Source organism: Alligator sinensis, unplaced genomic scaffold (assembly GCF_000455745.1).
Source record: "Alligator sinensis unplaced genomic scaffold, ASM45574v1 scaffold276_1, whole genome shotgun sequence".
Taxonomy (NCBI): Eukaryota; Metazoa; Chordata; order Crocodylia; family Alligatoridae; genus Alligator; species Alligator sinensis.
This window is the reverse complement of record NW_005842432.1, coordinates 935,250-950,662: the sequence shown is the minus strand read 5'-3', so window position 1 is coordinate 950,662 and position 15,413 is coordinate 935,250. Positions and strand designations below refer to the sequence as shown.

Sequence of the window (15,413 nt, the reverse complement as noted above, 5' to 3'; positions counted from 1 at the left end):
TCCCCCACCCACTGTCATCTGTATCAAAGGTTGAGATGTATACATTGATGACTGCTGCTGCATGCTGCCTATTGGTCAGTTGAAGATGAGGGGTCATGAGATGTCTTGTTAATGAAAACTTGACGTTCCAGCATCTGATTAACAATCTTGGTCCTGATAGCAAAACCAATGCTGTGGGCATGTCTGTCTTTTTTGGCTTTTCCTTTCCAAAAAAGGGAAACTACCATCATGCTCTGTGAGCTGCTGCCATCCTGAACTTATTGCCTTACTAAGTGCAGCAGTGCCAGTATCAAATTGTAAAAGTTCTCTGGCTACACATACCGTTTTCTGCTCAAGTCTGTCACTACATCAGGATGCAGACATTTCAGGTTGCAAATTTCATTTCTTGGACTTTTTAAATTTTTTTTTTTTTAAGTCACGCTTTTCCAGGCAAGTAAAATGATCCCGAGAGGGTGATTTGGGGGGAAACAGTGCATGTAGTATGGGATAAAACACAGTCAAGCTTTGTTGTACTGTATTAAAGGTGAACAGAAGACATTGATCAGCAGAGACAAACCTAAATTTGCTGACAGTGATGAACTTGCAAGAGTTTATTTTTAAGAAAGTGAAAATGAAAATGAAGCTCCTCACACTATGCTCAGGCTGTGATTTTAAAACTTAAAAGCAAGACTTTTTAAAGGTTTTTTAACTTGAAATGAGGTTAACGTGTGCCATGTTACAGAACATATTACATGACCTGACAAAGAATGCCTTGTCTTTGAACAGTTGTCTAACTATCCCAACCACATAGTTGGTCCTGGAAAAGATATTACCCACAAAAATCCTTGCCTTCTGCATATATTAAATGAAGACTATTTTGATTAATCAATATCAAGTCAAATAAAGGAAGAATTGTGTAGATTAAAAATGATGCACATTATTCAAACTACATCAGTTACCTGTGAAACTTTCATTTATATCCATGCAGAGTTTCAAAGCAGAGTTTTTCACCACTTTTGGGGCTTGTCCATAGTCCATTTTCACTGTGGTGGTATGAGCTCTTCCTATCATTATTGTAGCAGGAGAATCTGCATGACCTGTACTAAAATGTCCTTTTACTTTTCTTTCTGGTGTCTGTAGAAAGGAAAAAAGAGAAACAAGCTCAGTAAATAAAGATGAGTTTAAAAGTAATCTCAAATGTAGAATTTGACTAGAAGAGATGAACAGGCCACATAATATCAAATTAAAAAGAAGGAAAAGGAAAAGAGACATCTGATTATCCAAAATAACTGTTTTGTGTGTCTGTTCTATCCTATAGTAAACAGAGACTATACTGAACAGAACTCCTAAATTATCACCGTTTAGCCTTCACTCGCTATAAGACAGGCGCCGTGGTCTTGCAGTGCTGCCCACGGTTCCTGAGCTGGACCAACACATGTACCGCATACAGCACGAACTGCAACTAGCATGAGGAGCTGGCACACACGGCCAAGTTGGGCTGCGGGTTGTGAGCAGCACCCATATCAGATTGGTCCTGCAAGCTCAGTCTGACACACCAATGGACTGGCCCCAGGCCACTCTCTGATCTTGCCAACGAACTGGCCCCACGTCACTTATCTGGCCAAAAGGGCCTAATAAGCTTGATACCCCTGATGTAGGATAAAGTGAATATGTGAAACTGTTACTGGGCAGCAAGTAGCAGAATTTTAAGTTCCTCTCACTTTTAAATTGGTACTATTTCAGTTGTTCATACATTTGAAAAGTTTTTAGCAATTTAAACTTGATTTATAACATGCTACTGTAGAACATAAATTAGATAATGGAAGAAAAACATTCAGGGTAATAGTGGTTTTGAATAAAAAAGAACCTAGAAATTCATGCATTTTCCCAACTGTATTACCAAAAGTAAACATTATTATCTATTTATTACACCTCTTGACCATTTAAATGGATTAAATATTTCCGCCAAATAAATAACCTTCAGCCTGAGCCAATACCTGCTAACACAAACTAAAACGAAAATACAGCATTAAACTCCTGTTCCAAAAGAACTTGCTATTGAATAAAATGGAATTACAATTCCAGTATTTCAATTCAACCAGCATACAAGTTTAAAAGAAAGGAATTTTTCTCCAAGGAATGTATACACTGCAATAAGCAGATTCTAGCAGTGGGTCAGCTCTCTTCAGTATGAAAAAGCTATTAAACATCAACTTTAAGCTAATACAGGCAGATGAAGTTCTTCACCCACCAATTAAATACTGCTGTATTTTGAAGGTAAAACCATGCGAAGTACAATTGCATACCATAAAGGAAAAAGAGAGATTTAGCTTGGTGTATAGAATTTTTCACTGTCAGAAAAAAAAAATTAAGCAAAAATGAGTGTGACAACAGGGAGTACTGACACCTTCAGCCCCAAACCTCTTTCTACCATTGCGATGCTTGACCACTGAGAAGCTGGAGATTTTCCACTTTTAGTCCAGTGTCCCTCCTCTCCACATATCTTGGTCCTGGCCCTTCCAGCTCTAGTACAGGAGATTTTGCTAACTGGGAGAATCCAACCCTTACCGGTCTGTGTAAAATAAATACAGTCTCTACAGAATTGACCAGCCTGTAATTGCCAATTGCTCTTAAAAAATAAAATAAATAAATAAATAAATAAATAATAATATCAGACTTATCACAGACAAAAGTAAAGTATGATGAATAGCAAAAAGATTTATTACTTGGACAAGAGAAATCATACAGAAAAATAATAAATAGTAGAATTCTCTCCCTATACTGCTCACTTCAGGTCCCTCTATACTCAATGGGATCTAAAGTGCATTCCACACAATCATACCTCCCACCATAACACATGTGAGCAGCAGGATACGCAATTGTGGGATCGTGCCTTAGATCCCATTGCGCCTTACTGCCTGCACCAGGAAGCAAGCTCTTGCAGCTGGGAGCCCCCTCAGGTGATCCCAATGCACCCCAGGGCTGGGGGAAACAGCTACCATGATCTTCCAGCCCTCGGGGGACATAAAGCTCCAGAGGTTTCATGCACCCCCAGGGTTGGGAGATCACAGCCATGCCCCACAACTGCTGGAACCCAGCACCAGGAGGCACGCTGTGGGGACACAGCATCTGTAGCTGCAGGACTCTGGATCCCACTTGCAGGATTCCAAGCCCCGACTGGTTATGATGATGCACCCTTGCAGCTGGAAGCCCTGCTGACATGGTTCCCAACTGCAGAGGAGACCCTGCTACATGTGCAAATTAAAGCTAAATAGCCAAGTTAGTACCCATTTTCAAGGTCTAACTTCATAGCTGGTTAGATAGCTTTTCATGGTGTGATAGCTACCTTGGCACATGCATCTGGTTTTAATGTAGCTATGCAGTTTTCCAGTTAATTGTACAGTGCCTGTAATACATAAAGCAGCCCTAGATGTCAGGATAGGGCTGTAACCAGAGTCCAAGTTTCTGCAAGCAAGCTGTCAGCTTGTACTATCCAGTTTCTGCCAGCTGGGGGCCTAGGTCACTCAAGCCAATCCTTAGACATCCTTAGCCTCTCAAGGAATGCCTTAAAAGTACTTTCACCTGATCTGTTTATCTACATTCTTCTATTACATTCTCAAGGACCACATGTATATTATGCAGATAAACAGATACACGTTTAAGGGAAGAGATTATCAGGCCTAACGTCATTCTTGAGTTTTATTTTCCCAGCTCTGTCAAAAGACACACTCAAGGGGGCAAAGAAAGCACTTCAAAGATGACCAGGCCAACTTGAAAAAAATGCAACATCAACATCAACTTATGGGAGACTATCACCCAGGACCACCCCAAATGAAGGAAGAGTCTGCTGCAAGGATCTTAGTACTTTGAAAGAATGACAGCAGGAGATGGAATGATGGGAGCAAGAGAAACAGAATCTTGCAGACCAGACCAAGAACCCAGAGCCACCCAGCCCACATGGAAATGTTTGCCCAAGCTGCAACTGTCTATCGATCCTAGATAGGCCTGTCAGCCATCTTTGGACCCACAGATAAGACAATCAGGGAAGACAATCATCTTCAACTGCAAGGGATGGCTGTTGATGACATTTAGGAAATCTTTACATGATCTAAGACATGTAGGCTACTAATCCTTAGCTTTCAATTATTCCAATTACTCCAGAGAAATAAAAGTCTGTTCAGAGATGACAAATATCAAGCGCTTAAGATATTTCTTCCAACTAAAAGCTTCTTCCTTTGAAATGTAAACCAAATTTGTTTGTGGATGGACCTCAGCTCAAGTACCCACCTTGCATAGCCATCTTAAATCCAAATTCTCATTTGTCTGAAGTACTGGTCTGGAGAGTAACACTTTATTTAACAAATACCTTATAGCTCATTACAAGTCAAACTTTGAAATGACAAAATTATAATTGCACCCCAAACTGTAGTTCACACAAGCACACCTTATTTTCTCACATTCCACACACACCTGTTTTCTGAAAAATCAGCTTCTGGCTGCAATGGCTGATTAGGTAAACCTGCCACACTCACTGACAAGCTCCCATGGGGATAAGGGAAACTATGGAGATAAGTTCTATCACTTTCTGGTTGGCAAGCATGGTTTGTGGCAACTTTGTCATGCTTCAGCCAGGGAGCTGTGCACATGTGGCCATGCATATCGGACATTTCCGTAACACAACATAATTCCATAGTATCTATAGTGTGTGAAAATAACATCTGCTTAAGCCCTAAAAGAATCTATTTGTAGGCTGATCATGTATATCTAAGACTGACTAGAGCTGTAGATCAATTCAGAGTAACATTCATTTCCCAAGGTCTTTTAATGAACAATGCACCTTGCCCCACTCTTTGTGGGTACTGTGAGAGAGCCAATTTAACAAGAGTTAAATTTATAGCAAAGAAACACCAGATACAATAGAAAGGTACCAAAACACATGACTAAACTGTGAAAAGCCCTGGAAAAGTAAGGTCCTTAAATATTTAGTGATCTATAATATAGTCAGGTTTAAAGACCTGGGATAAAAAATAAACTCAACTAAGCTTATTGCTGCAGAAGAACGTACAGTTAGGCTTAGCTTTATCCTTTTGCAAATCTGAAAGGAAAACTTTGAAAATGAAAACAAGGATATTTAATCATTTAGATCATTTAGACTGATGTTCAGAAGGACATCTGGTAGGTTAGAAAAGACTAATATTTAATTACTGACATATTATGATCCAAGAAAATTACAGATTAAAAAGTGTTTTATTTTTAGTAAGAATACCTTTGGCAATTGTAATTTCTTCACTCTTCTTCCTTTTTGAACATATTTTTTTGCAGTTCTCACTTGTGGTCTTGCAACACCCAGTTTCACCACCTCTGCCCAGGATTTTGCAACTGGAATGCAAAAAAACCAAAAAACCCAAAACATATACATATACATACACACACATCCATAGCAGTTCTCTCAGGAGTACTAACAGCAGCCCATAATTATTTCCCTATAAGTCCCATTTGTTATGGAATTTGATTTAGAAGATTAAGCACAGCAATACCTACACTTGATGCTACAAAACAATTTCACTGTAGCAACACATTTTCAGCTGCAAATAAATTTGCAAAAATGTACCCATCTGAATGGGCATTTTTCATGCCAAGTGTCTGCCTCAAACATACTTTTTTTTTTTTTTAAGGAGTTTCAGTAAAGGTGATTCAGCCATCTGCAAAAAGAAAACTTAACAGTTCCTTAACTTCGTATACCACAACTCCTCATTAGATCCTTTTTGTCACTTACTGTTCTTACTGACCAAATATTTAGGAAAAAAAAAATGTTAAATTTAACAATCTTAAGTTATCTTTATAATTTCTGCACAGGATAGCGACGAGGGAATTAGTCACAATTATATAGTGAAGGAAGCTGTGGGACCCATGCCTCAGTCGTTGCAGAAGTTGGAAAGTATATAGTAACCGAGTCAAGTCTTCAGAAATTAAAATAATATTTTGTAGTTAAAGTCAGGTTAATTGTATTCTAGATAACTGGGTATTTATTTTTACCACAAGGTTCCTATGGGATTATGTTAACAGATATTTGCCTAGATATCTGTTCCTCATCTTCTGAGTGCCCTATATTAAACACCTCAGAACTAAGTAGAAGAAATACTGATACAAATCAAGTTTAGGTGCATTTTGGAAGGTATAGTCAAATTATTAGGTACAATACAGTGGTAACTGAATGAAGTTTATTGGCCTGTGATAGTGATAGACAGAACTTCAAAACTAGGATCATCTGAAAGTCACTTCTGGCTGTAAAATGTGTTTTGCAACATTCAAGTAGGGATTCTGTATCAGGTATAGAGAATAGAGCAGTGGCAGGCAAAATACAGCCAACGGGCTGGATGCAGCCTGCCAGGCTATTCTATCCAGCCCACGGGGCCCCTAAAAAATTCAGAAAAATGTATTATCTGCTTGTGGGTGCCTGTCAAAGATGACACGGCACCAGCAGCAGTAGGACCCAGTGGGAGCCTACAGCAAGACCTAGGACCAGCAGGATCCAGCAGCTGCAGTAGCCCCGCCCAACCCTACCCAGAAGCCTCTCCCTAGCAGAGGCTTCTAGCCTGAGACCCTGGAACTGTTCCCTGCCTCCCTCTGCCTGAGAGTGGAAACCAGAACAGAGGGAGGGTGGGGAGGGAGGCAGGGGAGGACCATGGGTGATTGCCCGTCCTTGGGGCTGGGTCAGGCCAGCTCCTGCTGAGTCCTACTGTCCGGCGATGCAGCCAGGAACCACATGGTACCAGAGCAGAGTGTAGGGCAGGCAGGCAGGGAGAAGTAGCAGTGGCAGGCAAGGAAGAGGAGAAATGGCAGTGGGGGAGCAAGTGGTCGCAAGCGGGTGGGCAAATGTGAGTGCAGCAATAGCTGGGCAGGAGTGCAGGGTCTGCTCCAGTGCCCTGGGGCCAGGGCAGGCAGGGGCCCAGAGCAGGTTGGCAGGAACACGGGGCTCAGGCTGGCAGGGGCTCTATGGAGATGAGCCAGCTCTGTTCTCTCCCGGCTGGCGCAACCCAGCCCGTCTCCATACAGCCCTGCCAGCCCGGGCCCTACACTCCTGCCACCCTGCTTTGGGCCCGTGCTAGGCCAGTGCTCCCACCCAGCTGTTGCTGTGCTCATGTTGAGCCCCAGCTCAAGTCTGGGATCGTGCCCGGTATGCAAAAGCCAATAAAGATACCAGGGGTGAAAGTATAAAGAAGATTTATTGCTAGCAATACAAGGTGCAAGCGGAATAATTTCACGTAACAAGCACACAGATTCTTAATTCTAAGCATCTTTTATACAGGAGTATTGGACCTTCATAAGCATTCTTGTTTGCTAATTGGTTATAAGGGAGTGACGCAAGGAGTTCTTTACTGAGCATGTCTCTATACCTGTGTTTTAGCTATGTATCTCATTTACATACATGTATGTTTCATTAGCATACTTTCTCCCCACCTAGGGGTGTGATTTTTAATATTTAAATTAGCTCTTTGCCCTAGTCCTCTGATTCTGCTTTTGTTTCAAGCCTCCTTTATCTAAGACTGTCTCCTCCTTATCATTGCAGATGGGCATTAGTTACATAACAGAGACTTTTGCTTGGGCTTTGTATAGTAGTTTCTAGGTCAAACCTGACACTCATACCCGCCCACTTGCTGTCATTTCCCTACTTTCCTACCCACCGCCGCAGCTTCTCCTCACCCCCCTTCCACCAGCACCGTGTGGTTCCCAGCTGCACCACCGGACTGCAGAACTGAGCAGGAGCCAGCCCAGCCTCTGTGAAGGAAGCAGCGGCAGCAGTGGGCAGGAAGGTAGCAAAGAGGCAGGAGAAAGGCCATAGTGGCAGATGGGGAAGGGAAGTGGTGGTGGTAAGCAGGAGCAGGGGGCCCATGCCAGTGCCCCGGGGTCTGGAGCAGCAGGAGTGCGGAGCCCAGGATTGGAGGACGGCTGGCAGAGGCTCCACCTGCCGTGGGGGCTGTGAGCAACGAGTGAAAGTGACAGTGTTCATAGGGCAAGTTCTACACACACATACACACACACACACACACACACACACACACACCCACACCCCCCCACATGCCCACTCACACTGCTACATACGCAGACCCCGCACCCACTCACACCCTAGCAACCCTCCTCCTCCACACATGCGACAACCCTTTCCAGCCACTCTCCCCCACACACTCACACTGCCCCCACTCCACATAAAACACCCACACCCTCCCACACCTATCCACCTTTGCACAAACCCCACCACATCCCAGAAACCTATACCCACCCACAACCCCCAACAATATACAGGAGTAAGACTTCATTTTAAGCTGTTATAAAATTATGTATACATACACTACACAAACGCATGTAAAATCAGGAGAAAAATATTTTTTGAAATCAAATCAATTAATGCTGTAGTAGATGTTTCATTTTTAGAATATAATTTGGTATTTTTCTGGTTCTGAGATGGCAAACCCCCTTGCTTAAAGGAGTACTTCCAGGGGCAAGGGGAGGGACTTCTGGTGGCAAAGGTCAGGGGTTTTGGGACAGGACTTCTGGTCCCAAAATGGTGACCAGGGGGTGGGCCCCTGTTAAGGGGCAGGGCTATCCATACAGCTCTCAACAGCTTGCCAAAGCTGAGTAAGCAGCCCTCCAGGCAACTGCCTGCCCCAGAAAAGCATAAAACCATACAATGAACAACAAAGCTAAAAAAAGCTAGAAATAGACTAGCTACTTCTCCTATGCAATGAGAAGGAAGAATTCATGTAATTAAAGATGCAACAGAATGAACAGACACAAGGAAAAATAAACTAAGCTTGCCCAGACAACCTTCATTCTAGCACTTCCCATTCTTGAGTGCTCGACTTTGCCACCTTAATTTTTGCAATTATTTCTATATGTAGATTTTAAAAACTTGCAAATCTAATTTTCAAGGAGACCCAGACTGAGAGAGAAGATATTGCTGCTTATTCAGCAGCCTCTGTAAAATAAACTACTTGCTTTACTTTGGCTCTCTTTAAAAGTACTAAAGTTAACTAGTTAAATACGCACCTAGCAAATTGGCATCAGAAGCACCACTCCTTCGTTTAGCATGAACAGCTGCCACAGCACCACTCCTCCTCTTCCCAGGAGTTCTCTTTGCAGTAAATCTTGCACTTTGCCTTGTTACCTGTTTAGGTGTAGTGGGTACAGAAATCTTATGATCCTGGTTAACATGAAAAGATTCAAGTGTGTTGGCATAAGTAAAATCTCTTGCATTTACATTAATTTTTTCTTCAATAGAACCCTGCTCCTCTGAAGTTGGAGATGGTGTGCTGATGTGAGAAACTGAGAAGCGTCCTCTTGTAAAAGATGCATTTGAAGGGGTGCTTGCAGAGAGTTTAGATGACGTATTTTCAAGGCCAGGGGAGGCAGCTGGGGACCTCCGGGCAGCCGGGGACCTCCGGGCAGGCGGCGAGGCAGCCGGGGACCTCCGGGCAGGTGGCGAGGCAGCCGGGGACCTCCGGGCAGCCGGGGACCTCCGGGCAGGCGGCTGTTTTGGTGACAATTTTTTTTTCTGCAAATGCTCAGAAAGTTCCTAAAGGAAAATAAACTCTTGCTATTAAAGGTTTAAACACAAGTTCTTTTGTTGAAGTAAATACAACAATGAAATATCACAAAACCTTAGGTTTACTTCTTTAAAAACTCAAGTTAAAACATTTTAAACACTTTAGTTTCAAAACCATTGTGAAAGGATAAGACATAACAATGCCATAGATTACACATCAGTGGAAGACACACATTAACTATACACCCTCCCCAAATGCCACTCCAATCCCTTCCTTTTACCTAACCTGCAGCTAGGCTTCCTACATCCCACCCTGTGCTTCCTGATACTTTGCTTTCTGCTCCCTGCCCTACCTGGCACTGTGCTGTGTGTCCCCACCCTAATGAGCCACACAGAGGCTGCACATGCCACTTCTGCCACCTGTGACACAGGTTGGCCACCCCTGCATTACATAACTTAAAGGTTTAAAACAGCTGTGGTTTACACAAGTTTGGGAGTAATTTTCCAACAAATTTCAATTCTTGTCAATACATATTTTATAGATACTGATGGATCAGGGCCCCTAGATTCTACTGTCATGCAAAGGAAGTATAGGTGACAAGCAATAACAAAATACCTCTCTCAAAGAAGGGAGGGCAGGGTTGCACATTTATAGACTAACTGTTTCAGAGAGGCTTCATAAATAAATGTCTAAGAAAGCAAACTGTCACCTATGAAAAGCTTGTTTCACTGAACCTGTTAGTGCATAAATGTGCCATCCTGCCCTGCCTTCTGTCTGACTTCAGACTAAGACACTTAATGACTACTTCTCTCTCTGTCTCAAGTAAGTCACGGATAGCCTACTTTCATAGATGGAAGTTCTAAAATACAACAGTCAACTACAATGAGAACATCAGTATTCAAATACCATTTAAAGTTGCAAGTGAAATGCCAGGCTTTTCTAACCTTTAATATTTACCTTAATTACACAACGTTTGAGCCCCTGAGCCTTCTTCAGAACTGCACGAGGTGAATTTCCAAATGGTAAGCTAAGTCTTGCTGGAATTGCACCTCTTTTGAGGGGTGAATTAGGAGGCAAACTCTTATCAAAAAGTTCAGGACTCAGATGACCACCAAAAGACACTCTCTTCCTTTTCCCAAGGGGCTGAAGTGACAAATCACTGTTACCACTTTTTCGTTTTTGTGGTGACCTCTTCAATTCACCTACAAACCAAAGCATTGAAAAAAAATGTCTCCATACATGTAGGAATCCAGAAAAACTATACTCTACCCAGGATATAAAAAATAAGTTTTTAACTTCTTAAAAAAGTTTGAGGCATATTCAGTGATATAAATAATAAAATGTATACCCGTTTTTGCTTGTGTACCAGTAAGCATATCTTTACAAAATACAACTAAAGGGTATACACATTTTGTCAAGCAGGTATTAGTTATGGTTAACTATAATTACATAACATTATTTAAGGATGGATGTGTCAACAGAAGGACACTTCTTTACCTGCATAAAACATCAAAGAATATCCCCAAATAAATTCAAAATATAGCTTTTAACAATCATATCAGAAGCACTTACCTGACTTTTCTATTTTAGCAGACAGACCACAAGCACTCATTTCAGAAAGGATCTCATCATCTTTCAATACAACGTTTTCAGAGCATCTTCTTTTTGATGACAGCCTATGACATCTTGGCATAATAGAAGCATCTTCCAAATCCAATTCCTGTTGGCAACTCTTTGCAGCCAACTCCTCTTTGTTGCTGTCTACACTCTTGTCATGTTCTTGAGATGAATCTCTCTCCAGTGCCTTTTCTATATGCTGTCTAGAGGTCCTTGGTCTACCTCTTTGAGTCCCAGAATGAGATTTACAGATGCTAGGAGATGCATCCTTTGTTTCTATCTTTCCTGGAGAAAGCATTTCTGAATGCACACTTTTACTTCTCAGTTCCTTATTTTGACTACAACTCCTTCTGGTGCTTTGGAAACTACTCTTCCTAGGAGAAGGAGTACGAGTTTCAGAATCTTTCTCTTTTGAGGCAAAATAAGTCTCATCATGAATTTCTTTCACCACTTCTTCTGCACTTAAAGATTTTACTGGTGTAAGCGGTTTACTTGTTCTCTTTTGTTTAGAATTTTTATTCATTTCTGCCAAAACACACAGTTCATTTCTATCACTTTTGCACACTACACCCTTTTGAATTTCAGATTGAATTTCTGTTGATTGCTTAAGCATTAACAAGAAGTCTTGTCCAGTTAGTGATCTGTCTGTACTTATAGAACTTGTTTCATTGGTCTCTTCTGTAGATGAGCTTGAATGAGACCAACGACCCTTCCTTCTAGACCTTGGTGTAGATGCAGAGTATTTAGCGGTTTCAGAAATGCTTGTCAAGCCATCTTCATTAGCTGCCCCTGTTGAGTGCGTAATTGGTGTTCCAGGGGGGAGTACTTGAGCAATGTCTCCCAAGGATTCTATAGTACATGACTTAGGAGAAAATGCTGCTTTTTGGTCACTCACTCTCTTTAATTTAATTTCAATACACTTAGTCACTTCAGATTTTCTTGATACATTTTGTTCATAGGTTTCAGCAGAGTCCTGCAAAGGCAAGTCATTTTTTTCTTCTAAATCTATTGGTTTCTGATTTGTAACAACAGTTCGATGACTTCCAGAAAATCTCTTCTCTAAACCATTTTGTTCAGTAGTAAACTGATTCGGTTCCAAGCCATGTATGTTTTGTTTAACTTTACACTCTTTAGCATCTTCCCTAATGATTGCGTCCATCTTAATCTGGCTCCCCTGACCAGGTAGACATCTTGATATATTTGTTTGCTGTTGTATGTTGTTTTCTGACTGACTTTTGTTAATTGCATTCTCATGCTTCAGATATTCATAAATTTGGCTAAAAGGAGACATCTTATTTTCTTTTTTGACAGACGTGGGTGTTCTGAATGCAGACTTGGGTGTTGCAGGTTTCTTGGCTGATTTAGGTCTGGTAATATTTTCCTCAGTGCTTTGCTTATTCTCACCAGCGTTTTGGCCTTCACACTTACTGTCATCTATACAATAGTAAAGATAAAAAGAACCACCCACATATGTATTTTACAAAATGGTAGACTAATATTATAAAAAAGAAGAAAAACAGATTTCCCCTTAGATAATATTTTCTGTTTCTGTATTTGTATTTACAAGAGCAATCAGGAACTACCACCAGGATAGAATTATCAGTTTTGGTAGTTTTGCCTACCAAATGAAATTTGTTTAGTCTCATCATTTACATTTTTCTAATAAACTCACCAATAGTAAAACTGTTAAGACTAAACTTAAAATTTACTTAAAGTTAACTTTACTTAAAGTTAAGTACTAAAACTTAAAAACTTAAAGTTTACTTTTGACTTACTTATAACTAAGGCAGTTCAGACTTTAGAGCAGGGGTTGGCATTTTGTTCGGCATGCGCGCCTCAGGTGGTAGATGGTGGGGAAGGGGCAGGGTCTTTGCTGCCACAACAATTGGGCCCTTCGTAGCTCCACCACTGTACACCTACCACCAGCAATGAGCTGGGCTGGGGCTCTGCAGACTTCAGTGCAGCAGTTTGCAGCCTGCCCGGTTCACTGCTAACAGTGGGTGCATGGGTGATTTGGGGTGGACAGAGGAGCTGCAAGGGGCCCGATCCTTATTGTGGCCACACAACCATTCCCCTTCCCCACATTCCACCCCAAGCTGCACATGCAGTAGCCACTAGCGACAAGCCGAGCCAGGGCTCTGCGGACCTCGGTGCAACAGATTGCAGCCTCCTGGACACCTGCCACAGTCAACCCAAGCTCTGGGCAGGCCTGTGCTGTTTGCAGCAGGTGGCAGGGAAGTAGTTATCAGATCAGATATGCTTGTGGAAGGCCTGGGGGACGAAAAGGGATCTGTGGGCCTGATAAGGACTGCAGACCAGCCCCATACCACTGGTGCATGCCATGCCTGAAATGGGTCAGAGACAGAACCAGGGGCCAGATGAAAGAGCTTTACAGACCATGTCTTTAACATCCCTCATTTATGTTAAACAGTCTACGTGGCTTTTAAGGTCCTCCTCTTGGTATCAGTATTATTTAGCTGCTGACAAACACAAATACACTTTCCCCACACACACACACACACAAAAAAAGTTCAGATTCCATCAAAAGTTCAGGTGCAAGCATGTCACATTTTAAAATCTTTGGCTTTACAGAAAAAAAATTGTTGCTTTTTATAGAAAAAATCTTTCCGTGAAAAAGCAATGAAAAAAGCACATGTGCGACCTTCAAGCTGCTCCAAGTGACCTCTACTATGAGCAGCATAACAGTGTTATTTGTATTGAGCAGGTAATTTGAGGACAAGCTGATCCCCAGTCAGTCAGCTGTAAAAAGCAGACTGGAGAGACTCTACAGGCTCTTGCATTAGACGTACAATTGAGGGGCAGGGGGAAGATAAATCATTCTGAAGAAAATACCTTGAAGAGCAAGATGAATCTACAAAAAATCTACCGGGGAGTTGGAAATTTTTCCACGTAGTACTAGAGTAACTTGCATATCAATCAGTAGACTGTTGTCAAGAAAGGCCTTAATGAGTAATGACACTGCTGTAGAAAACCTATTACATTCTCTATATTAGCACTAGCAGTATAGCGGCATTAATGGAAGTGCAAGAACATTAAGTTAAGGAAAAACTAAAGCAGCTCTATTGTATAAAATTTGTAAATAGCAACTTTTCAGTAAGTGGGTCTACTCCTTATGTGCATCAAAAATATATTCTTGCATAAAAAGGTTACTTTTTTTCCTTTTGGTACTACAGAGCTGATATAGTATTAGCTCTGGAGAGTAATCTAATTTTATTTCAGCTCATACACCAGGGGCAGGCAATTATTTCAGGCGGAGGGCCGCTTACTGAGTTTTGGCAAGCCATCGAGGGTGGCATGACAGGTAGCCAAGGGCAGATAAATATTAATTTTCTAAATTTTTAGGGGCCCTGCAGGCTGGATAGAATGGCCTGGTCGGCTGCATCCGGCCCACAAGTCACATTTTGCCCGCCCCGGTCATACACAATCAGAATTGCTAGTTAAATCCTCAACTGTATGGATTAATTTGCCTTGTTATACTTATTGAATGTCATTGGAGGGCAGAATTTATATCTAAAAATTTGATTATCCATTATGTCAGTGGTCCCTAACCAGCCGATCTTAATCCACTGGTTGATCATGGAGCCTCTGACAGTCAATCTCAGTCTGTCAGAGGTTACCTGATCAGGAGCGACAGGACACATGCATCTAGGCTGAGCCACATCCCCTACCACCCAGGTGAGTGGGGTCAGAACCCGGGTGTGGCTTATCCAGGAGGTGGGGAGGCAGGGCAAGGGCAGGGGTTGTAGATCCTGGGGTGCCCTTTACTTATAAAAAGTGATCTTCACCAAAAGTTGGACACCACTGAATTAAGCAATAGTCAGAAAATACCAGTTTTGACTGAGAAGTGTGTGGGATTTGCAGGGCTGGCATCTTTAACACCATTTCTTTTAACCTAAATCAAACTTAATAAGCAATCCACTGAAATTATAACAGTCCACCAATTCTATTTTCACCATCATTTTTCATAGTACAACCACATTTTGAGTTTTCTAACATTTCTAAATGTTCTAAAACATTTGAGATTTCTAAATCATGGTGCCAAGCACAGGTTCTATCTGATCTATCAGCTCTCAAATAAATCTTTTGACATTTCCCTTATCCCCGTGTCTTTAACAAGCAAATTAAGCATAAAATGTGTCTATACATTATTGAAAGAAAAACAAAGATGAAACAGCTACCAACCAGAACCACGAGGACCTTTAGATCTTGCAGTCTCTGTAAGTAATGATTCCACTTCTGCCACCTGCTGAA

At 41.7% G+C, this 15,413-nt stretch overlaps 1 protein-coding gene across 5 annotated transcripts in view; it reads right to left on the bottom strand.

Annotated features, from left to right (window-relative positions):
• Positions 1 to 15,413, bottom strand: part of MKI67 (marker of proliferation Ki-67) — a 37,634-nt gene that overhangs the window by 17,157 nt on the left and 5,064 nt on the right. For 2 of the 5 annotated variants that reach the window (XM_025211834.1, XM_006030250.3), the window contains exons 6-11: positions 15,345 to 15,413; positions 11,097 to 12,575; positions 10,482 to 10,726; positions 9,028 to 9,553; positions 5,246 to 5,358; positions 939 to 1,113 (exon numbers count right to left, since the gene is read on the bottom strand). In XM_025211834.1, the coding sequence (XP_025067619.1) occupies positions 939 to 1,113; positions 5,246 to 5,358; positions 9,028 to 9,553; positions 10,482 to 10,726; positions 11,097 to 12,575; positions 15,345 to 15,413 (2,607 nt within the window). The remainder of the gene's footprint in view (positions 1 to 938; positions 1,114 to 5,245; positions 5,359 to 9,027; positions 9,554 to 10,481; positions 10,727 to 11,096; positions 12,576 to 15,344) is intronic. The other 3 variants (XM_006030252.3, XM_006030251.3, XM_025211835.1) reach the window with 3 other exon arrangements.